Source organism: Podarcis cretensis (assembly GCF_951804945.1).
Source record: "Podarcis cretensis genome assembly, chromosome: 13".
Taxonomy (NCBI): Eukaryota; Metazoa; Chordata; class Lepidosauria; order Squamata; family Lacertidae; genus Podarcis; species Podarcis cretensis.
The window spans coordinates 56,007,446-56,035,346 of NC_137182.1; the positions used below are offsets into that span (position 1 = coordinate 56,007,446).

At 52.1% G+C, this 27,901-nt stretch overlaps 1 protein-coding gene across 3 annotated transcripts in view; it reads left to right on the forward strand.

Moving 5' to 3' along the window:
- The window catches only part of LRCH4 (leucine rich repeats and calponin homology domain containing 4), a 73,984-nt gene extending 46,339 nt beyond the window's left edge, over positions 1-27,645 (forward strand). For 2 of the 3 annotated variants that reach the window (XM_079951859.1, XM_079951857.1), the window contains exons 2-18: positions 5,972-6,116; positions 7,690-7,816; positions 8,978-9,083; positions 9,232-9,368; positions 9,611-9,729; positions 9,930-10,026; positions 11,099-11,186; positions 11,360-11,481; positions 12,030-12,106; positions 13,271-13,405; positions 15,331-15,385; positions 17,498-17,546; positions 18,546-18,653; positions 21,727-21,833; positions 22,870-23,007; positions 24,303-24,380; positions 25,080-26,839. In XM_079951859.1, the coding sequence (XP_079807985.1) occupies positions 5,972-6,116; positions 7,690-7,816; positions 8,978-9,083; positions 9,232-9,368; positions 9,611-9,729; positions 9,930-10,026; positions 11,099-11,186; positions 11,360-11,481; positions 12,030-12,106; positions 13,271-13,405; positions 15,331-15,385; positions 17,498-17,546; positions 18,546-18,653; positions 21,727-21,833; positions 22,870-23,007; positions 24,303-24,380; positions 25,080-25,313 (1,922 nt within the window). In that variant the 3' untranslated portion in view covers positions 25,314-26,839. Of the gene's footprint in view, positions 1-5,971; positions 6,117-7,689; positions 7,817-8,977; positions 9,084-9,231; positions 9,369-9,610; positions 9,730-9,929; positions 10,027-11,098; positions 11,187-11,359; positions 11,482-12,029; positions 12,107-13,270; positions 13,406-15,330; positions 15,386-17,497; positions 17,547-18,545; positions 18,654-21,726; positions 21,834-22,869; positions 23,008-24,302; positions 24,381-25,079; positions 26,840-27,337 lie in introns of those variants that run through there. The other variant, XM_079951858.1, reaches the window with a different exon arrangement.
- The last annotated feature ends 256 nt before the right edge of the window (positions 27,646-27,901 follow it).

Below are 27,901 nucleotides of genomic sequence, written 5' to 3' on the forward strand. Positions count from 1 at the left end.
TCACCAGGGGGTTGGACAAGATGGTCCCCTCCAACGCTACAATTCTACAATCTCAACTACATAGCTTGAGTGTAGCTTGCTCTTACAACAATTCATTCGTCCCATTTTCCAAGGAGGAGAAAGGGACACAATGGAAATGGTATTAACTCTGGACTAAGGCGGAGTGTTTTCAACTCGGGTGCCCAGAAATCTCCACATTGATGCAGTTGGAGCCAAACCAGTAGCAAAATGCGGCTGGGGGATTTTGAACACTGCTCTTGCTGGGGGTCCCAGGCGGGTGGGTGGGGCTGTTGCATTTGCGCCCTGTTTTCAAGGCTTCCAGTGTGGTGTAGTGGTTCAGAGCGGTGGACTCGTAATCTGGGGAACCGGGTTCGCGTCTCCGCTCCTCCACATGCAGCTGCTGGGTGACCTTGGGCCAGTCACGCTTCTCTGAAGTCTCTCAGCCCCACTCACCTCACAGAGTGTTTGCTGTGGGGGAGGAAGGGAAAGGAGAATGTTAGCCGCTTTGAGACTCCTTAGGGTAGTGATAAAGTGGGATATCAAATCCAAACTCTTCTTCCTTGTGTGTCATCTGGTTGGCCCCTGGGAGGAGAGGAACCTGGGCTAGGAGGAGCCCCTTTGGCCTGGTCCAGAAAGGCTTTTCTCACATCAAGCGGCTGCAGAGAAATAATAATAATATTAAAATTGTATTTATATACCGCCCTCCCCAGCCGAAGCCAGGCTCAGAGCAGCTAACAACAATAAAAGTAACACAGCATTCTAAAATCAATTCATTCTAAAATCAGTTCTGAATCAAATTGATGGCAACCATGGGCTAGAGTTCTATGAGGGTTGCCAAAGGATGGGGTCAGGCTGTGCCCTGGCCAAAGGCCTGGTGGAATAGCTCTGTCTTGCAGGCCCTGCGGAAAGATGTCAAGTCCCGCAGGGCCCTAGTCTCTTGTGACAGAGCATTCCACCAGATTGGGACCACGGCCGAAAAAGCCCTGGCTCTGGTCGAGGCCAGCCTAATCTCCCTGTGGCCTGGGATCTCCAGGATGTTTTTGTTTGAAGACCGTAATGTCCTCCGTGGGAAATACCAGGAGAGGTGGTCCCAAATGATGAGAGAATTAAACAAATCCATGGAGGAGGAGGAGAAGGCTGTCAGTGGTCCCAATGGCTGGAAGCCACAGGAGGGGAGAGAGCTGCCCTTGTGCTTGGGCCCCACTTTCAGGTTTCCAACAGCTCGTCGGACCCCTGGGACGCGGGGCGAGTTGGGCCATTGGGCTGGTCCTGCATCCTCTTCCTTGGTTGTTCGGATACTGGTGTCTCTGGAGACCACGCTGCCTCTTGCGAATTGCTTGAGCTCACGCCCAAAGGTGCATTCTTTTGTTGTCTTCCGAGACAGACGAATGCCAACAGCCACAGGGGCCCAAAGAGAGACCCAGTTTGTCCGGAGCCTGGTGTCCCCATCCAGGCTGGCATCTCCTGCGGCTTCTTCGCTGCCACTGGCTGAGGGGCATTGCGCAAAGAGCCCCCTCCCTACGATCTCCTCCTCCTCCTGGGCCCCTGTCATCAGCCTCCTGGCAGCTCCCAGCTCCCTTGCGCCAGCAGCAGAGTCTCCCTCAGGCTCTCCCTCGAGAACAAAACGCTCCCTTCTTCTCGGCCTCGTGCCGCCCTCTCCGGATCGTATGGCTGACAAAACGTTTACCCAGCTGGGCCCTCCCGGCGCATACAGTGGGCATCTGTGTCTGGGGCAGGGTCATGTACACCAGCTGTTCTGTCACTATTGTTAACTTTGGGGGGAGAGGCTGGCTCCGTTCCGCCATCTGCCAGGCTGCTGCAGCGCCCTCCTCTCTCTGCCTGCCCCCCACCCCATAAAAATGCTGCATTGGGAGATGGGGGCAGCAGCACAGGTGAGCTGGTCAGCATCCTCAGAGCACCATTCGCACCCAGGTCGAGCGTGTGCCGACCTTGCCCTCAGAGGCGTTGCTCTGCTTCTGAATCCTGGTTGCTGGAAAACCACAGGATGCGAGAGTTGCTCTTGTCCTCAGATCTAGCCAGTTCATCTTAAGCTCATCATTGTTACCACCCGTATTTTTTCTCCCCACCCAAAAAAACCCCCATTCCTCTGGGCAACATTCACCCAGTTCCTTCAGTCTCTTCCTGCCTCTGCCGATCTTCAGAAGATTCTCCTTCCACAATTGGCCTCTTCTTCAGAAAGATCAGGCACATTTTGCACCTGGCTATTGGCCACCTGCGACCAGGTGAAGATGCCTGGATGGTGCCCGACATCTCCACCACCTGGAGGTGCCTGCCTGGTGATCCTTGAATCACACACCAGCAACACATCCTGTAGAATTCTCTCCCGTCACATTTAATCAGAATGAATTTCCGGAACCCAAAAGCCGTCTTGGAAAATACAGCTTAAGAGCTGTCTGGCCCCCAAATGGCAACTAGGCCTTCTGTTTTGGTGACACTAACCCTGGTTTAAGGAGCCATTTGGCGCCCCACTTTCATATCTGAGCTTCTAAGACATGAGATTTCCCCCTTGCAGAAAAAGCCTGTGATTCCCCTCACCCACGAACCGACCCATTTTTAATGCAAGATGCTTCAAGGAGCAAAAGCTGAGCCAGGAACTTGGAAGGCGGGTGGGTTTTGTTGTTGTTCTTACAGCTGCCAAGGTAGCCTCCTTGCAAGGAAGCCCACCCCAGTGGAGAAGTGGCTGGCCTCAGCCCCACCGCCTCTTCCTCCTCCACTGGGCCCTCGAGGAGCCTCTCTTCCTGGATACTTGGAAGGGCTGCTTCTAAATTTAGCTGCTGCTCCTCCTCCTCCTTCCAAAACATCATCTGAGCAGACACAAAGCATAAAGCGAGTGCTATGCCTGTTGGGCTCTCCACCCATGGTGGACTTCAGAGAGGGAGGACTGCTTGCAGATTCCTACACACACCAAAGGCCTTGTCTCTGTCGCCTTCTTCCTGTGAACGGAGAAATCTGAGGGCTCCCTAGGGCAAAAAACAAGGAATCCCAGAGCAAAACAGCAGCCAGTAGGCTTGGTCTTGATTGAAGACTGTGGCGACAGGACTCCCACCTGCCACCAGGTGGGACAAGATGGAAGCCCCAAACAAAAGAGAACCCAAACTTTTATTAGCTGCTAATCCCCATGTTACACCCCCCCAAACTACATCACTACTACATCATGAAAGGGGAGGTCTGGTGGCCATAATCTGAGCATCCTGGACCCTGCCCCATGGTTCCCCTTGCCCTCCACCAAACACCCATCAAGTGGAACAAAAGAGATCTTTACATTTCCCTGTTTCCCAGCTAAGTTCACCACACTCTTTTGTCTCCATCTGGGTTCGGTATTTCTGGCATGGCTACCTATCTGGCACTCAGGTATCAGGATCTCACATGTCTATAGGAATTTCTGAAGTTTTCCCAGTGAGCCAGTACATAGGTACATTTATCAGTGAATTCTTACATTTGATATCCTGCAGCAAAGGCCCTTTGAATAGGCAGGAAGAAACTGTGATGAAGTGTTTTGTAGGGACAAATCACAAAAGTCACAAAAGCGATTGTGCTGGTTTTGGTAGTGGGCTGCATGTGCATGATATCTGCTGGAGGGGCAACCCCCCCCCCAACCTATACATAAATTCCTGCAACATTCCCCCAGGTGGAGGGTGGGAAGATTCCTGGAGGAGGGGGTCAGGAGGCATAGCTGGCCATAGTCTCCCAGAGGGTCAGCAGGGGCAGCCTGCAGGGGTTTGTCTGGCTGGAGATGAAGCGGTCTGACTTGTGATGAGGAACAGTTGAGGGAGTTGGAGAAGAAACGACATAGCCGATAGGACTCTAGGAAACGTAAATTGAATATTCAGCCACTTATTATTGAGGGGAAGTGTGTGGAACAGGTCTCGGTGTTTCGATTTCTGGGAATGGAGTTGAGAGATGACCTAACCTGGGGAGAAAACAGCAGAGACCTAATGAAGAGAGCACAGCAGAGGTTACATTTTCTGAGAATCCTCCAGAAAAATAATCTCTCAAAGGACCTGTTGATGGCATTTTACCACTGTACTGTTGAGAGTGTATTAACTTATGGTCTGTGTGTATGTGGTTTGGGAGTTGCACCGTCGGGGGAAAAACAATGCTGTCCAGGGTTGTAAAGACTGTGGAGAAAATAATTGGGTGCCCTCTTCCCACCTTGGATCAAATCTATGCTTCCAGGTGCCATAAGAAAGCGGCAGAGATAGCGCAGGATAGTGCGCACCCCAGAAATGATCTCTTTCAGCTTCTGACTTCTGGAAGAAGGTCCAGGGTTATCAAGACTAGCCGCCTGAGAAACAGTTTCTATCCAAATGCAATTTTGGTTTTAAACGCAGTGTAAGGTACTCTCTGGACGCGGGTGGCGCTGTGGGTTAAACCACTGAGCCCAGGGCTTGCCGATCGGAAGGTCAGCGGTTCGAATCCCCGCGACGGAGTGAGCTCCCCTTACTTGGTCCCTGCTCCTGCCAACTTAGCAGTTCGAAAGCACGTCAAAGTGCAAGTAGATAAATAGGTACCGCTCTGGCGGGAAGGTAAACGCCGTTTCCGTGCACTGCTCTGGTTCACCAGAAGGGGCTTAGTCATGCTGGCCACATGACCTGGAAGCTGTACGCCGGCTCCCTCGGTCAGTAAAGCGAGATGAGCGCCAAAACCCCAGTTGGTCACGACTGGACCTAATGGTCAGGGGTCCCTTTACCTTTAAGGTAGTCTCTATGGGAGTATATTGTATTTTAAGAATGGGGTATCAGAGTTTTTAGGGGGCTAACCAGGTTGGGATAGCTGGGATAGGAGGGTTGTTGGTTTCGAAGGTCTTATGTAGATTCCCCCCCCAAAAAAAAAAATATTTCATTGTTCTGTATGGGACAATGACAATAAAGATTTTCGTATCGCGTAGGAGAGCTGTCCCCTGTAAGATTCAGCACAACCTTGTTTCGTGCTGTTGCAGGGGGCAGGACCCAAAGCGAGGGATTCAAACGAACTTTCAGAGGGTCAGAGCCGATTCACAGGGGAACGGGCAGACTCTCCTCCCTTGCAGGTTTTTAAGGCGCTTGGAGATTCTTCAGCTGTGATTCCTGGACTAAGCGGCCCTTGGGGTCCCAATTCTGCGACTCCAAAGCTGGGCCATGCTGAATCTCGAAACAGTATGCAGCATGTAGTTCAAATAGAATACACCACTCAAACCCCAACACCCCCCCCCCACCCAAAGCTTCCCGGGTGAGCTTGGAGTCAGTCACAGCCTCCTAACCTCCCTCGCAGGGTCGTTGTAAAGAATTGACGGGGGGGGGGTGAACTGTGTCTTCTTCGGAGGAAAAGGCAGAATACAGCGGAACCTTGGTTGCCAAATGTAATCCGTTCTGCAAGACTGTTTGACTTCCGAAATGTTCGGCAACCGATGCGCAGTTGCCAAAATCCGTTGTGGAAAAACTGAGAAACGCACCTCGGAAGCCGTTCAACTTCCAAGGCGCGTTTGGAAACGGAAGCATTCGCTTCTGGGTGGTCAGCGTTTGAAAGCTGAAACGTTCGACTCCTGAAGCATTCGGCGACCGAGGTTCTGCTGTACGAATGCAGTGGATCAGGTCTTCTGCTCACCTGTGTGAGAGAGAGAGCAGGAGAGGCCAGCCAGATGGAGATGTCTGTTAACAACTTGGCCACCCACCTGAGACCCACACGGTCGCAACTGGACCCACGCCAGTCACAAAGCGTTCCTGGCATCTGGGGTATTTTGAACGCCTCCTTCCCCCTCAGCCTCCGGCAACCTGACCCTGGGGAGGCTTCGCTGTGGGGCTGCCCGACTCCTCCTCCCCCAAGCGCCCCTCTTGGGCTGGAGCAAAGAGCCTCGGCAGAGGCTTCTGTCAGCCAGCCAGCCTGAGTCACCTGGAAGTGTTGGGGGGGGTCTTCTTTTGGACTCTGCAGGGGCTCCCTGGGAGCTTAAAGACCCTGTTCTCTTCCTTCCCAGACCTCTCCCGAAACCGCTTTGCCGAGGTCCCCGAAGACGCCTGCCACTTGATGTCCCTGGAGGGGCTGAGCCTGTACCACAACTGCCTCCGCAGCATCCCCTCCGCCATCGCAAACCTCCAAGCCCTCACCTACCTGAACGTCAGGTAACTCGCACAAGGGGGAAGCCAGAGAAGGGGGGAAATGGGGTGTTTCTCCAGAGGTGCGGCGAGGGCTCTCTGGATTCCCTCACGTTGGCGTTGAAAGCCCTGCGCGACTCAGGCCCACTTTATAGACCCTCCCGGGTTCTGAGATTGGCATAGGGGGCCTTCTCGGAGGTTCCTCTGCCCTCAGGGGGGTGGCCTGTCCCTGCAGAGCTGTGGGGCTCCCTCCTCCCCACAGAGGTGCTCCCGGCCCCTGGCTTTTGCCACCTGAGCTGCGCGTTTTTACGACCCACCTCATTTCCCTGGTTGCGAGCTGTTTCGAATCGGCTTTTATTTATTTCTTTTCAGTTTCCCAAGGTTATTCCAACAATAGCCCCGTGACGGCAACGCCGTTTCACATCTTTTCAAATTGCTTGTTGTTGTTTTTTTAAAAAATTATTAAGAATTTAAACAAAACATATTACGGTATCTTAAAACATATCCTCCTTGATTCCCGCCCCCATTTCCCCCCCTCCCCATAAAATAACCCCCCCTGCCCCCCCCCCGACTTCCCTCAGTTCCAATCTCTGGTTTCTCTACAAATGCTATTCTCTGCATATTACAAAACTGTATAGATCCTTAATTTATCTGACTGTTTATTGTCAATAAAGAGTTTGTGAGTGTTTATTCAAAACCTGCCACGGAGTCCAATTCACTTTGTTGTTTCTTTAAGTACTTTGTAAAAGGTTCCCATTCATCTTTAAAATCAGTTATCCTTGTCCCGTAGTTTATGTGTCAATTTTGCCAATTCTTCATAGTCCATCAATTTCTCTTGCCATAGTTCTTTAGTCGGCGTTTCCTCGTTCTTCCATCCTTTTGCTATTAAGACTCTCGCCGCCGTTGTCGCATACATGAAGATATTTTTGAACTTTCTTGGCAGGTATTTTCCTACGATCCCTAACAGAAATGCTTCAGGTTCCTTAATAAATGTTAGGTGGAACATTTTCTTCAATTCATTGTATATCATTTCCCAAAACTTTTTAATTTCATTACAGTGGTGCCTCACAAGACGAAAAGAATCCGTTCCGCGAGTCTCTTCGTCTAGCGGTTTTTTCGTCTTGCGAAGCAAGCCCATTGACGGCTTAGTGGATTAGCGCTATTAGCGGCTTTTAGCGGCTTATCGGATAAGCAGATAAGCGGCTTAGCGGCTTAGAAAAAGGGGGGGGGAGGGGGGAAAAACCGCAGGAACTCGCAAGACATTTTCGTCTTGCGAAGCAAGCCCATAGGAAATTTGTTTTGCGAAGCACCTCCAAAACGGAAAACTCTTTCGTCTAGCGAGTTTTCTGTCTTGCGAGGCATTCGTCTTGCGGGGCACCACTGTACATTCCCACCACATAGGGTAGAATGTCCCCTCATTTTCCTTACTTTTCAAATTGCTTCTAATGCTGCAACCTGCCGTGGGACCTCAGGGTGAAAGTCAGGAAGTAGAGAAGACAAAATGGAATAAGCGCCCCCGCTCCCTTCCTCATTCCCCAGCCCACCCATCCTGCTTTGCCAGTCTCCTCTTCCTCCTCCACTGTTGTTTTCTTCCCTGCAGCCGGAACCAGCTCTCTTCCCTGCCCTCCTGCCTCTGCCGGCTCCCCCTCAAGGTCCTCATCGCCAGCAACAACAAGCTGGTCTCCCTGCCTGACGATATCGGCACCCTCAGTACCCTCCGCCAGCTGGTGAGTCGGCAATGCCGGGGGGTGGAATTCCTCCAGGGCAGAAGCCCTCGGGAGACGGGCTCCTCTTGCTTGCCTTCCCCCAGGGTTCGGCCTCGCTGGTGTCTCCACGCTCAGCTGGGCTGAAGCCACGTGGGGGTGGGGGGTGGGAGGGATGCCCAAGGCCCTCCATACCTGAACCCAAAAGGCGACAGGACCATCACCACCCCAACACACACAACTATCACATGGTTCAATCCGCTAAGACAACCCCCTGCAGACAGCTTACTTCTATCCCTCTCTCACCCCAAATCGCCTCGAGGACGCCTAGGTAGAATTTGGGGGGGGGGTTTCCACTCTGCCCACTCAAATATACCAACACAACACGAGAACAGGGCCTTTTCTGTGGTGGCTCCCCATTTGTGGAATGCCCTCCCCAGAGAGGCTCGCCTGGCGCTACCATTACATGTATTTAGGTGCCAGGCAAAAACCGTCCTCTTTACCCAGCCCGTCAGCCATTAGGCAGTCTGTGTCCTTTTAATTTTATTGTTTTATCTTTTGGGTAAACTGCTTTGAGGTGGTGGTTGGTTTTTTTAAAAATAAAATAAAACTGCTAGTATGTACGTTTTATGAAATAAATAAGCTTTCTCTCCCTGCCCCATGTATTAATAATAATAATAATAATAATAATAATAATAATAATACATTTTTATTTATACCCCGCCCTCCCCGGCCAGAGCCGGGCTCAGGGCAGCTAACACCAGTAAAATTACAATTAAACAATAAAATAGAAAAATAAACCAATTTAAATACAGGTTAAAATACAATTTAAAATGCAGCCTCATTTTAATAGTAGCCCATAGATCAAGACCATAAGGGGTGGGAAACATAAGGGTCAGACGTGAGTCCAGACCAAAGGCCAGGCAGACCAGCTCTGTCTTGCAGGCCTTGTGGGAAGATGTCAAGTCCCGCAGGGCCCTGGTCTCTTGTGACAGAGCATTCCACCAAGTCGGGGCCAGTACTGAAAAGGCCCTGGCCCTAGTTGAGATGTCTCTAAAGCAGTCTTAGTACTGGCACCCCTAAGGCTCTCTCACTGCCTCCAGGGCTCTCCCTCCCTCCCTCCCCCCACTGGGATGGAGCACGGCTCACCTGTGACCTTTCCCCAAATCCTCTTTTCTGCCTCAGGACGTCAGCAGCAATGAGCTGCAGTCCCTGCCAGCGAGTGTGGGCGGCCTGGAGTCTCTTCGGGACCTCAACGTCCGGAGGAACCAAATCTCCATCCTGCCCGAAGGTCAGTGCTTGTCCAAAGCGCCTCCCTCCTTTGCCGGCGCCATCTGGGCACCGGCAGATCCCGTGCTTCTAAACTGGCGACGGAGGCAGCCCTCCCTGCCCCTCTTCTGCCCCTTGCTCATGGGCGCCTGTGCTTTGCCCCACCTCAGAGCTGGCGGAGCTGCCCTTGGTGCGACTGGACTTCTCCTGCAACCGCGTGGTCCGCATTCCCACCTGCTACCGCCACCTGCGGCACCTTCAGTCCATCCTGCTGGAGAACAACCCTTTGCAGTTCCCACCTGCGCAGGTAACGGGGGGGGGCGGCTGAGAGCAGAGACTGCTTGGAAGGCGGGGGGCCGGAGCCGGCCTGTGGTTCTCCCCACTCTTTCCATTTATCCTGCCCTTAGTGGGGGCTCTCGGTGGGGCCTGGGGGCCAGGATGTAACAGGCTGGCGGGGAAGGCAGGCGCGATCCGGGGCAGGCGGCCTTCGTTTTGCGGGGGCCGCCGCCGCCGCCACCCTGTGACCCAGCACCTCCGTTCTCCCCGCAGATCTGCTCCAAAGGCAAAATCCACATCTTCAAATACCTCAACATTGAGGCCTGCAGCAAGGCGCGGCCGGACCTGGCAGAATTCGCACAAGGAACCCGCCCCTCTGGCTTCGGGACGTGGTAAGGCGGGTAGAGGGGGGCCTGGGAGGCTCTGCTAAACATCTGCTGCCCCATGGGAGGGAGCAGGGTGCCTGGGGGGCAGGAAGGGGAGGAGAAAGGCTGTACCTGGGAGGAGGTGGCTCTGGAGTTGCTTTAGCCACCAGAGAGGGGCATGAAGAGCATTGTTTCCAAGAGGCTTGTTTCTGTGTCTGTTCCCACAGCCTCCCGGACGATTTCTACCCCGTGCGGCAGTATGGCGGCCTCGATTCAGGCTTCAACAGCGTCGACAGCGGGAGCAAGCGGTGGTCGGGGAACGAGGTGCGGGAACGCCTTCCTTCTTTGCTTGCAAGGGACATTTTTTACAGTTACAAAGAAGATAGAGGGCTTTGCAGGGGCCCTGATCCCTGCCTAGGCGGCCCTCAAAAACCTTACAGCCAGAGGGGCATGACGTGAGCCTCCCAGCCCGGTTGTGTCCCATCCTAGTCATGCTGTTAGAGGATTGCAGGGTTAGAAGGGATCCGGAAGGCTTCTCCAGTCCAGCCCCCTGCCACGACTCCATAACGCCTGAGAAGCAGCCAATGATCACACCTCAGTAATGCCTGGCAGAATAATAATAATAATAATAATAATAATAATAATAATAATAAATAATTTATTATTTATACCCCGCCCATCAGACTGGGTTTCCCCAACCACTCTGGGCGGCTTCCAACAAAGTATTAAAATACAGTAGTCTGTTAAACATTAAAAGTTTCCCTAAACAGGGCTGCCTTCAGATGTCTTTTAAAGATAGGATAGCTGCTTATTTCCTTCACATCTGAAGGGAGGGCGTTCCACAGGGCGGGCGCCACCACCGAGAAGGCCCTCCGCCTGGTTCCCTGTAACCTCACTTCTCACAGGGAGGGAACCACTAGAAGGCCCTCGGAGCTGGACCTTAGTGTCCGGGCTGAACAATAGGGGTGGAGACGCTCCTTCAGGTCTACTGGGCCTTTGAGACCGTTTAGGACTTTCAAGGTCAGCACCAACACTTTGAATTGTGCTCAGAAATGTCCTGGGAGCCAATGTAGGTCTTTCAAGACCGGAGTTCTGTGGTCTTGGCAGCCTTTCCGGGTCGCCTTCCAAGGTAGCCCCACCTAGAAGGCTATCCAAACCTTGCTTAAAATATGAAGGAGAGTCCACCGCCTTCCAGGGCCATAGAATTCTAGCATCATAAAGTTAGAAGGGACCCCCATAGGTTACATGGTCCAGCCCCCCTACAATGCAGGAATCGCAGCTCAAGAATCAAGCCGCCTCTGCTTAAAAGCAAAGGAGCTGTCGGACGGCCCTTACCACCTGCCGTTTGCTGTTTCTCTCTCCTCCTTCACCCTCCCTCGTTCTCCCCACTTCTCAGTCCACAGATGAGTTTTCGGACCTCTCCTTCCGCATTGCCGAGCTGGCCAGAGACCCCAAGCAGTTGAGGGAGAAGCGCAACGGGACAGGTGAGCAGCCAGGCAAATCGGGGGTGGGGGTGGGGTGTGTGTGTGTTGCTAACAGCAAGACCTGACTTTGGGCCTGGAGGGAGGGGAAAAGAGGGAGACCTGAGCCCTAACCTTCCTTCCTTCCTTCCTTCCTTCCTTCCTTCCTTCCTTCCTTCCTTCCTCCGTCCCCACAGTGGATGCGGCTGACCTGGAGCAGATTGACTACATCGACAGCAGCGTCAATGGGGAGGAAGAGGAGGATGAGGTCTCCGTGGGAAAGCCAGAGAGCGCCTCTCTGGGGACGGCGCCCTCCGAGGTGAGAATGGAGCTTGCCCTCCTACTGGCAGATCTCTTGCGGTTACTCTTGGGTCCTCCCGGGGCAGGATTTTCCCGCGTCCTGCTGGGAGAGTTGGAAGGGAGGGCAGGGGTAGCGTCCGAAGATGGCGAGGCCCCTTGCATTCTCCCCAAACAGAGGAGCGACTCTGGGGTCCTGGGCAGGCAGAGTGTGGCATTTGTGGGCTGGGGGCAAAAGCTTCTGAATCGTCTTGTTTTGCTTGAACAAGATGATCACCAGGGGGTGATAAAAGGGTTGGACTGCCAATAGGAAAACGTCCTGACCACTTTCTCCTGTTTGAGTTCCACAGTTCAGCTGGGGAAAACGGGCTTTGTTTTCTCTGTCCCCAAATCCCCCTCACGGGAGTTCTGGCGTCACGAGAGAAGGATGAAAGCTTTTCCCTATCCGCCTTCTCCTCCCCAGGCATAATTTTCTAAGCTGTCACATTGCAGCTTCAACCAACAAATTAATTCCTCCCTCCCCCCCGCCCTTTATTTGCTCACGTTTTCTCTCTTCTTGGCCTCTTCTAGGACTTCCAGAAGCCCAAGAAGAGCTCCTCCACTTCCCTCCAGAAAACAGGACTTGCGGAGCAGGGCCTGACCGGCAGGTGTGTGGCGCCACCTTGCGGCCAGCTCCCTGCGCAAGCGAGTGGGATCTCGCGCCAGATGCAGCCTTGTCCCTGTGGGGTCTCCTTTCCCTCTCCTCCAGCTCCCCTTCCTCCCAGGGTGCCGTTGCCCCCTACTCAATCCTGAGCTTGGGGTGTGGGGTCCCCAAATCCCTCTTGGCTGCTGGGAACGGCCCAAACCCCACATGCTCTTCTGGGCTTTGAACCCACTTGCTGTGGGGCGGTGTTCCCTCCTGCTGAAAGGGTAGAAGCTTTTCCCTTTTGCAGGGGGTCAGGCGGGCAGCCAGTGATGGGCAGTGTTAACGGAGAAATCTGAGGTCTCCCTTGGACGAAAAACAAGGACACCATCCAGGAATACCAGAGCAAAACAGCAGCCAGTCGGCTTGGTCTTGATTGAAGACTGTCGCGACTGGACTCCCACCTGCCACCAGGTGGAACAAGATGGAAGCCCAGAACAAAAGAGAACCCAAACTTTTATTAGCTGCTAATTCCCATGTTACCCCCCCCCCCAAACTACATCACTCATACATCACGGTTACATCATGAAAGGGGAGGTCTGGTGGCCGTAATCTGAGCATCCTGGACCCTGCCCCATGGTTCCCCTTGCCCTCCACCAAACACCCATCAAGTGTAAAGAAAGAGATATTTACATTTCCCTGTTTCCCAGCCAAGTTCATCCCACCCTTTTGTCTCCATCTGGGTTTGCTATTTCTGGAATGGCTACCTGTCTGGCTCTCAGGTATCAGGATGCCAAGAATTATCCCTCAGGCAGAGGGGCTGCTGAGGAGCTGAGCTCACCTGTCTATAGGAATTTCTGAAGTTTTCCCAGTGAGCCAGTACAGAGATCCATTTATCAATGAATTCTTACATTTGGTATCGTGCAGCAAAGGCCCTTTGAATAGGCAGGAAGAAACTGTGATGAAGTGTTTTGTGGGGACAAGTCACAAAAAAGTGATTGTGCTGATTTTGGTAGTGGGCTGCATGTGCCTGATATCTGCTAGAGGGGCAAACACCTCCCCAACCTATACATAAATTCCTGCAACCGTAGCGGCCCCCATGCTTTTTGTCTCCTGCGCTGCTGGGGGTGGCGGTTGTCCCCCCACGGTCTCTGCGACCCCCTGCCTCTTGCTTCCCCCTCTCCTCCAGGGCCAGCCTTCCCCGGCCAGAGCCATTTGGGGAGGAGCACCGTCGCCCCGAGATCCTTCAGCTGTGGCAGGAGAGGGAGCGCCAGCAGCTTCAGCAGCGGCCCCTGTGGAGCCAGGGGGCCGAGAGGAGGGAGAGGTAACGGCAGGGAGGGGTCGGGGGCTGGTCCTTCTGCTTATTTCTGCCCTTTGTGGCTCAGGGCCCTCGTATATACGGGGCCGCCTCTCCTGGTCTGTCCCGCAGAGGACCTTAAGGTCCATGAAGAACCATAGTTTAGAGGGCCCTAAGGAAGTCAGACTATCCTCCCCCAGGGCCAGGGCCTTCTCAGTGGTGGCTCCGACCTGGTGGAATGCTCTGTCCCAGGAGACCAGGACTCTGCAGGATTTTACCTCCTTCCGTCGGGCCTGTAGGACAGAGCTATTCCGTCTGGCCTTTAATTTGAATTCAGCCTGATCTTTTATTTCCCTTCCCTCCCCCTCCCCTTTTATGAAGATCACCCGCTCTGAAACCCCACAGCTAAGTAGGCTTAGCTAGCCCTGGGGATTATCTAATTGATATTTGAATTTTATTGTTATTCATGTTTTTATACTGTATTTTATGCTGCTTTTATAATTAAGTGTTTTGAAGTGTTTTAAATTTGTTGTTAGCCACCCTGAGCCCGGTTTTTGAACCGGGAAGGGCGAGGTATTAAAATTATTATTATTATTATTATTATTATTTATTAGCAGTATTTGCATACTACCCTATCATAAAAAAATGCAGCAATAAAACCATGCCATAAGAGCCACAAGAAGTTGGAAGCAGACATCGCTTTACCCTCGCGGAAAGAGCTGCCTTTAACTGCCTGCCTGTAGCCCCAAGCCGCCCCCCTCCGCACCCCCAGTGCCTGTCAGAGGGAGGACTTGAATCCAGGCCTCCTCAGCCCAATCCTCTGCCCACTTTATGCTGTTGGCTGCTATTGCTATCGCTCTCTTCATTAAATAAATAAGATGGGACTCCCGTCTTAAAACCCAGAAGCCGGTGGCTGTTTCTACAGTGGTACCTCAGTTTTCAAAACGTCTCAGAAGCCAAACGTTTCGGGAACCTGAATGTCGAAAACCCGGAAGTAATTGCTTCCGATTTCGAACGCACCTCGGAAGTCGAATGGCTTCCTAGGTGTGTTTTTCTTTTTCTCTCCATTGACTTTGTTGACTGCCCTTTGCGCCCTTGGTTGTCGAATGTTTTGGAAGCCGAATGGTCTTCCAGAACTGATCACATCTGACAACCGAGGTACCACTGTATTTTGCTTCATACGTAACACCAGTCCTGAAAGACCTACATTGGCTCCCAGTACACTTCCGAGCACAATTCAAAGTGTTGGTTGCTGACCTTGAAAGCCCTAAACGGCCTCAAAGGCCCAGTAGACCTGAAGGAGCGTCTCCACCCCCATCGTCCAGCCCCGACACGGAGGTCCAGCTCCGAGGGCCTTCTGGCTGTTCCCTTTTTGCAAGAAGCAAAGCTACAGGGAAGCAGGCAGAGGGCCTTCTCAGTGGTGGCCCCCGCCCTGTGGAACACCCTCCCATCAGATGTCAAAGAGATAAACAACTACCTGACATTTAGAAGACATCTGAAGGCAGTCCTGTTCAGGGAAGTTTTTAATGTGTGACATTTTAATGGATTTTTTATCTTTGTTGGAAGCCGCCCAGAGTGGCTGGGGAGACCCAGCCAGATGGGCGTGGTACAAATAATAAATTATTACTATTATTATTATTATTATTATTATTATTATTATTGCATTGATAGCCCAGCCTTTTCCTCCGAGGTGGTGTGTGTGATTCTCCTCCTCCACCTCCTCCTCCTTTAATCCCCACAACGACCCTGTGGGGTAGATTAGACTGGGAGGCGGGGGTGACTGGCTTCATGGCCGATTGTGGCGATTTGAACCCGGGCCTTGAACCCTGTAACCGCTACCCCAGCCTGGCTGTTGGGAAAGGGGGTCCTGAGTGATGCACCCAGGACACCAGCTAGACTGGTCCAGCCTCTCTCTGTCCTTGACTCCGGGTTTCTTCTCTCCCCCATGGCAGCCTGGCAGAAAGCAGCAGCAGCAGCAGCCTCTCCCAGCTGAAGCATCGGAACCAGGTAAGGACGGATGAACGGAGGGAAGGGGCGTGCATGTCTCCCCCTGTGTCTGCTTTCCATTCAGAACATTTCGGGTGCTTCTCACGGGGCTTCGCAATGAAGGCTCCCAGCCAAAGAGGACAGCTGGCCTTTGCTTTGTGTAATGTTAGCCACATCGCTCAGGTGTCATAGAATCATAGAGTTGGAAGAGACCACAAGGGCCATCGAGTCCAACCCCCTTCCATTTTTTTTTTATAAGATATTTATTAAGTTTTCCAATATTACACAAAGAGAGAACACATCAAGAAAAAACACAAAACAAACAACAAACAAACAAGTATAATTTCAATCCCTTACTTTCATATACCTAACTTTCCCGACCTCCTCATACCTCCCCTTTCTGTATTCCAATTTCTGTATTATCAATTCAACAAATCCTCTCCCTTATTTTCAAAATAATTTTCACTTTTCCTTTCTTTTTTCTTAATCAGTACCGCTGAAAACCACTTAATTTTTAGACCCACGTCATTCTAGCACTCATTAATTTTACAATGTTTCCAAAGATAGTCCTTAAATTTCGAGTCCAACCCCCTTCCAAGCAGGAAACACCATCAGAGCACTCCTGACATATGGTTGTCAAGCCTCTGCTTAAAGACCTCCAAAGAAGGAGACTCCACCACACTCCTTGGCAGCAAATTCCACTGTCAAACAGCTCTTACTGTCAGGAAGTTCTTCCTAATGTTTAGGTGGAATCTTCTTTCTTGTAGTTTGGAGCCATTGCTCCGTGTCCGCTTCTCTGGAGCAGCAGAAAACAACCTTTCTCCCTCCTCTATGTGACATCCTTTTATATATTTGAACATGGCTATCATATCACCCCTTAACCTCCTCTTCTCCAGGCTAAACATGCCCAGCTCCCTTCCCCTCCCTTTGTGGGATCAGGCCAGCGGTCTGCCTAGTACTCCAGCATCCTGTTCTCACAGTGGCCAATTGCCCCTAAGGACCTAGGACTCCAGATAGACTGCCACCGGACCTGGAGGCTCCATAAGAAAACCTGTGCTGCTGGATCAGGCCAAAGGTCTAGCCCAGCACCGTTTCTCACAGAGGCTAGCCAGGTGTGTGGCGTTCCCAAAGCAAGGAAGGATTGGACTCTGATTAATAAAATACCCACGAGGCTTGACCAGCAAGACTCTGGGAGGGGTGCATATAATAATAATTCTCTGTCCACCCCTTGGCCCAGGTCGTTTTATTCACGAAAGAACTTTTTACACAGTATTCGTAAGAACCAATCAGATTTCCTCAGAGCATTTCAAAAACCCCACATGGGACAGATCAGAAGAAATTCTTTTAACTACAAAGACTACTTTGAGCATGCATACATATCTGAGAGTAAATAAAATAGGAATAAAAGGAGGAATGCATTCAGCAAAACCCCAGAGGTCATGAACAGGAATAAACAGGAGAGACAGGATGGCAGTATTTGCCATCTCCTTGTGAACTCTCTTCCTGGCCCTTAAGATCTATCTAAAGATTAAACTACATTAAAGTAACCTACTATCTTTATGTACTGAGGATGCCTGAGGAAGCAACTGGCCTGTGCTTCAGAATGCTTATACTTGCCTGTCAGGCATAGAGAGAGCAAATGGCAGAGATGGAGAGGCTTGTGGGATTCGATCAGGAACTATTGTCAATGAATCGAACCCAGTCAGCGCAACGCTTTCATTGCAGACACAGTGGCTTGCTCCATATTTCATAATTCCTCATAGCAATCCCACCTGACCCCCACACTCTGAATATCTGCACCCCTACATTGCTGCCTGCTGGAAACCTGCAATCAGGATCCGAGCACAAGAGCCCTTTCCCCTCCTGGGGTTTCCAGAAACTGGCGTTCAGAAGCAGCGCCACCTCCAGCCATGGAGGCAAACCATAGCCATGGAGGCTAGAAGCCATGGGTAGCCCTCTCCTCCTCCATGAATTGGTCTAACCCTCTTTTAAAGGCATCCAACTTGGTGGCCAGCCCTGTGGCAGGGAGTTCCGCAGTTTAACGACGCGCTGCATGAAGAAGGACTTGGTTTTATCTGTCCTGAATCCAAGTAACGGTGCCCCCTTCCCCCCCCCTCCCAATCTCTCTTTTAGGGACCAGAGCAGCTGTCTGGCTCCCCCAGGCAAACTCTGCACTCTGCAGGTGAGTTCTTCCTAATATCTGGAGGGGCAGGCACCGGTGAGTCTCCTGGCAAGCAGAGGGGGAAGCTTCTATTTAATATTTCATAAAACCTGGTAAGAAGCAAAATCCCCAAGGTGGTTTGCAATGGAAAATCAACAACCGTAATCCAAGTTAAAATAGCGATAGACTAAAAACAAATTAAGGGACGCGGGTGGCGCTGTGGGTAAAACCTCAGCGCCTAGGACTTGCTGATCGCATGGTCGGCGGTTCAAATTCCCGCAATGACAGGGTGCGCTCCCGTCGTTCGGTCCCAGCGCCTGCCAACCTAGCAGTTCGAAAGCATCTCCGGGTGCAAGTAGATAAATAGGGACCGCTTACCAGCGGGAAGGTAAACGGCGTTCCGTGTGCTGCGCTGGCTCGCCAGATGCAGCTTGTCACGCTGGCCACGTGACCCGGAAGTGTCTCCGGACAGCGCTGGCCCCCGGCCTCTTAAGCGAGATGGGCGCGCAACCCCAGAGTCTGGCAAGACTGGCCCAAACGGGCAGGGGTACCTTTACCTTTACCTTTACCTTAAAAACAAATTGAAACTCACGTTGACTTTCTTAACATCTGGGAAGGCTTGTCTAAACTCCAGGGGTGGATTTGGGGCTTTCGGATTTCAGAGTCACCCAATGTGACACTCTGCCTCTCGCCTTCTGTTCCCCCGTCAGCAATCAGGCTGCAGCATTCTGCACTGACGGCTGCCTCTGGTTCATGTGTGAGGGAAGCCCCATGTTGAGGGATGCCTTGAGGCCTTCTTTCCTCAGGTGCTTAGAACCTGCAAAGTGTGTGTGTATGCGTCTGTCCCTGGCAGGCAGTTTGCAGGACTGGTGCAGGATTGAGGTTGCAGAGGCAGGAATCCGGTGGTCTCCTCTGGGGAGTCAGGGGGTCCATTTGCTCCCTGCCACCTCCTCCCCCTTTCTCCTCCAGCGCAAATCCCCAGCTCAGCACCCTCTTCCTCGCCTTCTCCCTCCTTTGCAGATCCCGTTCACCCTGCCTACCCTTCGTCCCGGGAGCCCGGCTCCGTGCAGAAGCCTTCCAGCTTCCTTTTCCGCTCCTCCTCACGGAACAACATGCAGCGGGGCTCCGGTGAGTAGGGGAAAGGGGAGAAGCCTCTGTAGGGAAGCGGCCCCTCCGTTGGGCAGCGGGGCTGCTGGGCTCTCTGCGGCCACGCATCTCCCCCCTCGCCCCAAAGGGTGTGGCCTCCTGACGCAGCCAGACGGGGCTTGGGATCGGGGCCAGTGCAAGCTCCCAGAGGCCCCCCCCCTCCATCAACATGGTCCCTGGCAGGTTCAGAACCCCACAGCATCAATTCTCGCCAGCGAAATGGGGCTGTGGGAGACTGAGGTGCCCTTGTTTCTTTGGTTATCTCTCGCTTGGACTACTGCCATGCGCTCTATGTGGGGCTGCCTTTGAAGGTGATCCGGAAACTACAACTAATCCAGAATGCGGCAGCTAGACTGGGGACTGGGAGCGGCTGCCAAAACCATATAACACCAGTCCTGAAAGACCTACACTGGCTCCCAGTACGTTTCCTTTTTTTTTTTTTTAAATAATATTTATTAAAATTTTTCCAGAATAAAAAGGAAAGATAGCAAGAAAGAAAGAAAAAACAAATATGATTTACACTTGGTTTCAGTGGCATCTTTCCCGGACTTCCCCCCCCTCCCCCTCTTGTATTCCATTTCCCTTAAATTGATTTCACAGATTCTTACCCCAAATTTTAAAACCTTATTTGTAATTTTAAATAACCCATTTATTCCAAATTAATTTATCTTATTTATCTTAATGAACCATTTCTCCTTATATTTTATATAATTCCCTAAGATCGACCCCATTTCCCTTCCACGAATTCCCCTATTTTCAAACAACAAACATGAAAAAAGAAAAGAAAGAAATAATATATAATTTTACAGCCTTTGGATTCCAAATCCTTCCCCCCCCCCCATTCCCCGGTTCCAATCCCCAAAGTTCATCCATTGTCTACTGCCAGCCTGGTGTATCCACGTCTATATCTCAACTCCACTTTGCCGTCTTTTGATAGCTTTTAATTTCAGAAAGTCCAATCTCGAAAAAAACTCTCAGAAAAAGTCATTGTTCTTCCATCCAGACCTCTATGTTTAAGAGTCTAACTTAAATTCTATTTCTTGGTCCTTTTATAATCTGGATGTTCCAAATACTCCGGCTTCAAATTTGGTCCAGCTCTTATTCCTCAGGTTGCTTTTTCCTGTTCTGCTGCAGAAACCTTCTAATTCAGAAACTTCTTGTTCTCCACAGAGGCTTTTGTTATTCAGGAACATAACTTGCGTCAAGTCCCTTCCTTTCTTCAATAGATAAATCCATTGTCTCCTTTAGTATAGAAACCTCTGTAGACAAAATAATGCTTCGTTTTTGCAGCTTTCCCAAGAGATAACAGATCCTGCTCAAATTCATAGTATTTTTCCACTTGCTGCTACTGTTGCAATGTCCCAGCCTCCCTCTAGAGGGAATATGGTAACTTAATTTCTTTCAAAATCAGACCCAAAAGTCAAATAACTTGTTGCCTTTATTTCCAATAATTTATGTCCAAATTGTAACAAATCTAACCAGCAAAGCCATCGTAACAAAGTTCTCTTTTATTTTCCTGCTTTGACAGCTACTTTGACAGCTGTCAAAGTTTCCGTGTCTCTTCACCAGTCTCTCATAGCGGATCGTTCCCGGTTCCCGGGGGGGTTGCATTTTAGTTCCCACAAATCAGTCTTCTCCTCCAGCACAATTATTGTAATTTCCCTTCGTGAAGTTAAAAATTCTTTTCAGGTAAACAAGTTCATCTCTCGATCTTAGTTGTCAAATCCTTGCGTTGAGCCATCTACAACAGGGGGGGGCGGACTTCCTTTTTGCACTCCCCCCGCTCGCTCCAAATTCAAAGATCAAATTTCCCTTTTAAGTCCAATCAATTTACTCACGGGTTGTTCCTTTTAGTCCAAATCCGAAATTTTCAAAGAAGAAGTCGTTGCTCTCCGCCGAATGGCATGCGGCTTCGCTGGGCAGGGGAAGCATTGGACTCACAGCACCACCACCACCCCGTCACCCGCTCCGCAGCCTTTAAAAAGGCTCCTTCGCGGGTCGGGGGGCGCAAACGGTGCCCGCCGAGTCACCAAGTCCATGGGCATCTCCGCCCATGGTTTTTGAGGGTCCCCGCGTCGCCGGCACGGCAGGACCCAACCCCTACCCAGCCGACTCCCTCCGGAGCTCGGAGGGAGTCCGCCATTCGGCGATGGCGCCGACCCGGAAGTCGCTCCCAGTACGTTTCCGAGCACAATTCAAAGTGTTGGTGCTGACCTTGAAAGCCCTAAATGGCCTCAGTCCAGTATATCTGAAGGAGCGTCTCCACCCCCATCGTTCTGCCCAGACACTGAGATCCAGCTCCGAGGACCTTCTGGTGGTTCCCTCCCTTCAAGAAGTGAGGTTACAGGGAACCAGGCAGAGGGCCTTCTCGGTGGTGGCTCCCACCCTATGGAATGCCCTCCCACCAGATGTCAAAGAGAAAAATAACTACCAAACTTTTAGAAGACATCTAAAGGCAGCCCCGTTCAGGGTAGCTTTTAATGTTTAATAGGTTAATGTATTTTAGTGTTTTGTTGGAAGCCGCCCAGAGTGGCTGGGGAAACCAAGCCAGATGGGTGGGGTATAAATAATAAATTATTATTATTATTATTTGGAGCAAAGGGCATCCAGGTTTATTACAGTTTACTAGTTGAATTTGCGCCCCACCTTTTCCTCTGAGGAGCTCAAGGTGGCACACCTCACCCCGTCCCCCCAATTTTTATCCCCTATGGGGGAGGCGAGGCTGAGAGGCAGTGACTGGCCCCCGAGGTCACACCCAGTGAGCGTCACAGCCCAGTGGGAGCATTTGAACCCAGGTCCTGATTGAACCCTTTAATCACTGCACCACACTGGCTCTCCTGCTTCTGGTACCCTGCTGCCTGCTTTCGAGTAACCCCCACATCCATCCATCCCTCCAGGGCCTCCCCCCCCCCATTAATTTCAGGAGGGCAAAAGCTGTGAAGGGCACGATGTGGATGTAACTTGGATTCTTCTGCGTGGCAGGACCTGGCGCTCTTCCCATGCCTCTGAATGAGAAACTGGTGGCTTTGAGCTTTCCCCCGTCTTTCCTCCCCAGGTTCCTTCTCGCCCGACCTCTCCCCTTCTGAGCTCAGGAACCAGCGGAGGCTGCGTGCCGGATCGCAGGCCCAGGACGAATGGGAGCATGCGGCTCAACTACGCAAGGTACAGACCCCCAAAAGCCAGGAGGAAGCAGCTTCCAAGGGGGCGCATATCCTGGTGGCTGAACTGTAAACAAAACCTCGCATTAGGATTGTGATGGGCTCAAGAGGTATACCGCCCCGTACCCATAGCTCCCAGGGCGACTCACAACACAGAAGCACAATAAAAAAAGGAAAATGCAGAATAAAAATAAGAGAAATACAGCGGTACCTCTGGTTGCGAACGGGATCCGTTCCGGAGGCCCATTTGCAACATGAAAAGAGCACAACCCGAAGTGTCGTATCTGCGCAGGTGCGTGGCACAATTTGGTGCTTCTGTGCATGTACAAAGCGCGGTTTAGCACTTCTGCGCATGCGTGAGCACCGAAACCCGGAAGTAACCTTTTCTGGTACTTCTGGGTCGCCGCAGGACGTAACCTGAAATAACGTAACATGAAGCAGGCATAACATGAGATATAACTGTACATTCCTATGCCGCTTTATATTTTTGAGGAAGAAAATATCCAAGCGATTTAAAACCTTTGTTGACACATCAGATGAAACATTCAGAAATGCAGGCAGCCACCGTTTGAGGCGCGTTCGAATCGTGCCCAACTCAGGAGTGGGCAGAAAGCATCTGTAAAAGGCATGGCGCAGGGTTTTGGCTTTCTCTATAGTGATTCAAAGACACGTGATTTCACCGAAACGCAAGGTGCCTTGGAGCATTACCCCCGTGTCGGTGGGGAGCTGCCTGCAAAACATTGCAGAAGGCAGCTGAAGATGGAGTAAGTGGGGATGGCTTGGGGGGGCAGCAACGGAGGGACGTTGCAGCTCTGCTCTGCCCTCCCCAGTCAGAGGCAGCGATGCGCCCCAGGGGCCTGATCCGGCCGGCTCTCCTTACGTTCTGCCGCTCTTCGGACGCTGAGCCCGACCCAGCAGGGCCCTTTGTAAGTTCTTACTCTCTCCCGGTTGACCAGCTCCAGAGGATGCCGAGAGGTGGGTGTCCAGGGAGCCCTCAATCTCTGGCCTGACTGCTCCTCCTCTCCCCTTCTTCCCCGCAGGCCATCGAGTCCCAGCTGAACGTCACCCTGGCCGAAGACCTGGGCGAGGCTCTGGCCAACGGGGTGGTCCTCTGCCAGCTGGTGAATCACCTGCGCCCTCGAGCCGTGCCCTTCATCCACGTGCCCTCCCCGGCTGTGGTGAGCCTTTGGGGTCGGGGAGCCTGCCAGACCCCCAAGTCCACAAGAATCAGGGGCTCCCAAGCTGCCCCCTTGGACCCATAAACTCTTTTTTTATATAAAATTATTTGGTTTTGCAAATTAAGAGTTTTCCAATCGCATATCCAGCATACAACATAAAAACAAGCGTCTCCTTGACTTCTTCTGGAAAGCTTTTAATGTTTAATAGGTTATTGTATTTTGTTGGAAACCGCCCAGAGTGGCTGGGGAAACCCAGCCAGATGGGCGGGGTATAAAGAAATTATTATTATTATTATTATTATTATTATTATTCCCTCCTCCCCTTTATGAGTCCTATTGTTAAACATTTCCTCCTGCATCTTTCATAATAAATCAAATCTCTCACATCTCCCTTATATCCAAAATTCACCATGAAACTACAAGGGTTATTCCAGTCCTACTAACGATGTTTACAATGGTCTTTAAGGTAAGTTATAAATTTTCCCCATTATTAACATTTTGTGTTCCTGATGGCAAAAATGGCCGGAAGAATCAGAAATCAGAAAGACCTTGGACCCATAAACATAATAATAATAATAATAATAATAATAATAATAATAATAATAATAATAATAATAAATTTATTATTTATACCCCGCCCATCTGACTGGGTCTCCCCAGCCACTCTGGGCGGCTTCCAACCAAATATCGAAAACAATACAGCATCAGACATTAAAAACTTCCTTAAACAGGGCCGCCTTCAGGTGTCTTTTAAAAGTAAAATAGTTGCTTATTGCCTTGATATCTGCTGGGAGGGTGTTCCACAGGGCAGGCGCCACCACCGAGAAGGCCCTCGGCCTGGTTCCCTCCCCTACGAAGGACATAATTCAGAAAAGCAGTTTTGTTTCTACGACCCGCTAATAACAATAGAATTCAAAACGGTAGCAATTGCTGCTGATTCAAAATTCGGTTTAAGCTACTTAAGTTTGGTCGGTTCAACAAAACGAATGGGCACTGGATCCCAGTTCCCTCCTGGCACCCCCCCCTCACCTCTGAGCTCCCCCCTAGGTGATGCTCCCGCCCCAGGGGCACCTAGACCAGGACTGCCCAGCCCGAGGGGTGCGAGAAGCTGCCGTAGGTCATTGCTTCACCCAGCTTAGTACTGCCTGCACTGGCCGGCAGCAGCAGCTGCCCAGGACTTTAGGCAGAGAAGAATCCCCGCCAGCCCAGCCCGGGACCTTCTGCGTGCCAAGCGGGTAGCCCTCCCCTTGGGCATTGCTGAGCTGACCTCTCTCTCTCTCTCCCTCTTGAAACAGCCAAAGCTGAACGCCATCAAAAGCCGGAAGAATGTGGAAAGCTTCTTGTCCGCCTGCCGCCAGCTGGGGCTCCCAGAGGTGAGGTTGGGCTTCTGTGGGGGTCTTTGTGTGTTGCTGCTGCTTGCTTGTGCCTGCTGGGGAGGGAGGATTGGGGGGGGGGGGACGGACACACAGGAAGACCCTCCTTTAAGAAATTGCCCCCAAGCCCTGTTTTTGCACAACACACACACACACTCTCTTTCCATTCCTGCTCACACATTGCCCCCAACTCCCTCCCCAGTACAACTCAGAGCCCTAGAGTAGCAAGGGACCCCCAAGGGTCATCCAGACCAACTCCCCGGCTCGGGCAGCCACCCAACCCCTGCTTAAAACACCTTCTAGGGAGGAGAGCCCGCCAGTTTGCGAGGGGGTCCGTTCCGCTCTCAAACAGCTCTTGCCGCCCAAACATTATTCCTGACGCTTGGCTGGAATCTCCGCCCTTGCCGTTTGAAGGCGTGGGTTCAGATCCTGCCCTCTGGGGCAGCAGAAAGCCAGCTGGCTCCATCACCCACAGTATGGCAGTGCTGGAAGGGACACCGGGGGGTCATCCATCCAGACCCGCTGCAATGCAGGGATCTCAAGGTGGCCATCGGCCAAACAAGGCCCGGTTTCCGGTCCGGCTGCCCTTCTCTGCAGACTCTGAGCCCCCTCCCTCCCCACCCGCAGGCCGCCAACCTTCCTCTGTGTGCTACCGGTGTGTTTTTTTGTGTGTTCTGTGTTTTCTCCCCTCTGCCACAGGTCTCTCTCTGCTCCGCCTCCGACGTGGCCGCCCTCCTGCAAGGCAACGTCCGCGGCCTGCTCCGCCTCCTCGAGGCCCTGCTGCCGCTGCCATCGCCACCGCCCGCGCCCCCCGGGGGGGGCAGGCCCCTCGCCCCGCCCGCCCTCTCCGAACACCTCGCTGGCTTTGGCGTCTTCTATGTCGTCCTCATGCTCCTCCTCTACTTCACCTATCGCAACCTCTGCGGCTGCTGAGCGGGCGGGCAGGGGGGTCCCCGGCCACCCCCGCCAGGCAGGAACAGGTTTTCCAGATGTGGGTCAGGGTGCGTGCTCCACACTCCCCAGGCTGCATTTGCACAGAGGTGGAAGTCCAGGTGTCAGCAGTGCAGTCGAAGCGGGACACAGACAAAAACCATTTTTCCCGAGGCCAGCGATCCCTGCAATTCCCCCCCCCCTTAAATAATAATAATAATAATAGCTCTATCCCTCCCCAGTGAAAATTAGCTCCCTCTGCCAGGCCCAAGGGGCAGGGGGGAGTGCAGGGCAGCCTTGGCACCCACTGTTCGGTCTCCTCTGTGCCTTGTTCCCCTAGCGAAAGGTGTTTCGGGGGGCCGTATTTTGGCCAGGGGGGAGAAGCCGCCAACTTCCTCCACCCCTCGGTTCACATGCACTTAAAACTGCGTTGCACTAATTCACGAGTGCCTGCAGTGGGGAGTTGGGTGCGTGCGGCAAGGGAGCACTAGCAGCCCCCCCCCAAAAAAAAAAACCTTAGGCGGTCCTAAAGCCTTGGCCCACCCACTCCGACACTGGGGGGGTCTTCGCTGCCCCTGACCTCACACACACAGCGCGTCTCTGAACCAAATGTCACCCCCTGCCCCAGATTTTCTGCCCGTTCCCCTGCGCTGGCAAACCTTTGAGGGGCTCGGCTGTTTCGCACCCCAAAGTTTGTCCTGGGGCATCTCGGTTTGTGGGCTAAAGGCCACTTCTTCCTCAAATGCCCTTGCCCCCCCTCAAAGCCTTTTGGGGTTCCCTGGTCTGGACCTCTTCCCATTTAGGGGCTTACCGGGGGCACCTGACTCTAGACTTCGCACTCCTGCCCTTCCTTTAATCCAAACGTGCAATTTCTGAAGGTCCCACGGAGGGAGGGAGGAGATGGGGGCATTGCTGTGTTCCAGCCCACCCCATAATCTCTCTGGCACGGTGCACCCCCAAGTCCGGGGTGGTGGTGTGGGGGGGGGGAGGCCTTCAACAGGTGACAGGAATCGCCTTAATTCAGGGCAAAAGCGGCTCCTCTTTCTAGAGACGGCTGCAGTCAAAATTCCAGCCCCTTCTAGTCTCGCTCCCCATCTCCGCTGCCTTAAATATATTAAATTATACATATATATTTTATATAAATATATAAATATATATATATATATATATTTGAAGTGAAGAAGATTATGGAATACTGTAATGTAAAGGGGGAAAAAATTTTTTGGGTCTTTTTAAGCATGTACAGAATTGTAAATATGTGGTGCTCTCAATCGATCGCCTGCCCCCCTCTCTTGAGCAGGGGGGGGGCCAAAAATCTTTTTCAAGGGCTTTGGGGTTGTTGTGTCCCCCCCCCCCTTATTTCACAGTCTCCCCACCCCACCAAAAAAAAAAAAAGACTGCTGTACATTCTGCATTTGTGTTCTTCCTGCTTTTTTTGTTCCTTCTTGAGAGGCGGCTCCTGCGTTTTGTGTTTTGTTCCTCCTCGCCTCGACTCCTGTACATTGTAAAATACCAAGAAATGAATTCTTTTTTTTCCCCAAACGACGACGGCAGCAGCATCAGCAGCCTTTGTTTCTTCCTTCCGCCTCCTTCGTCTTCTGGGTTGTCCTTGTACTTTTTTCCTTCCTGTAACCGCTGGTGGGGTGGGAGCAAGTTTGCTTTTGCAATCTGTGTTATGGGGTAGGTGCGGGTTGCGGTCTGACGGTCAGAACTTGCTGGTGGGAGTTGTAGTTCAGCGGTTGGGAGTTGTAGTTCAGCGGGGGGGGGGTCCCAAAGCCTCCCTCCCTCCACCCACTGCAGAACCCACCACCCTGACCCCGAATGTGCGCATGCACACCTTTTCCCACCTGCAAAGGGAGATGTGTGCAGCGCAGTGACACTCCTGTGTCCAGCCGGGCAGATGTGGGAGGCCGTCTCGGTCAGCGGCGCCTGGCCAGGCCGTCCTCCTTTGGCTTGCCCTACTGAGAGAAGCGCCGCCTGCCTTTGCTAACTTCTGCCCCCCCCTCCCGTGCCCCCCCACCCCTCAGGAGTCTCTCTGCTCCCCCCACCACGTGCTGGAAGAGGAGGGTCTCCCCCGCGTGGCCGAGACGGTTCGGACTCTGCTGGCAACACGCTGCGCTGCCCCACCTCTGGGGCGCCAGAAGACCTAGGCAGACCGGACAGGGTGGCCTAGGCGGACTGGACAGCAGGGACTGCGCCGATCCGAAACTTGCAGGGCGGCAGTGCAGAGCCGTAATCGCTCAGGGATCTTCGTTGGGACCGAGCAAGAGGAGCCGGGAGCTTTCCCCACCGGGAAACGGACTCCACATTCAAAGGGGCGAGAGGTCAATGGCTCTCTTCCCATCCAAATTTAACAAGAACATTTGTGTGTTTTGTTTTGTTTTTTTGCATTTGTGCACATGTCGGTGAGTTTGCATTTAAATAAGCTGCTGCCTCAGTTGTGTTGTCCATTAGCAAAGCCTTTTTCTATCCGTCTGGGATTATGAAATACGGGGCAGAAAGTCCTGACCTCTTCTTAAAAACTAGCCACTCTCAGCGCCCAAGCCCTCCTTCAGCCCAGGTTTGTTTCCTTCCACAGAAAAAGAACTGTG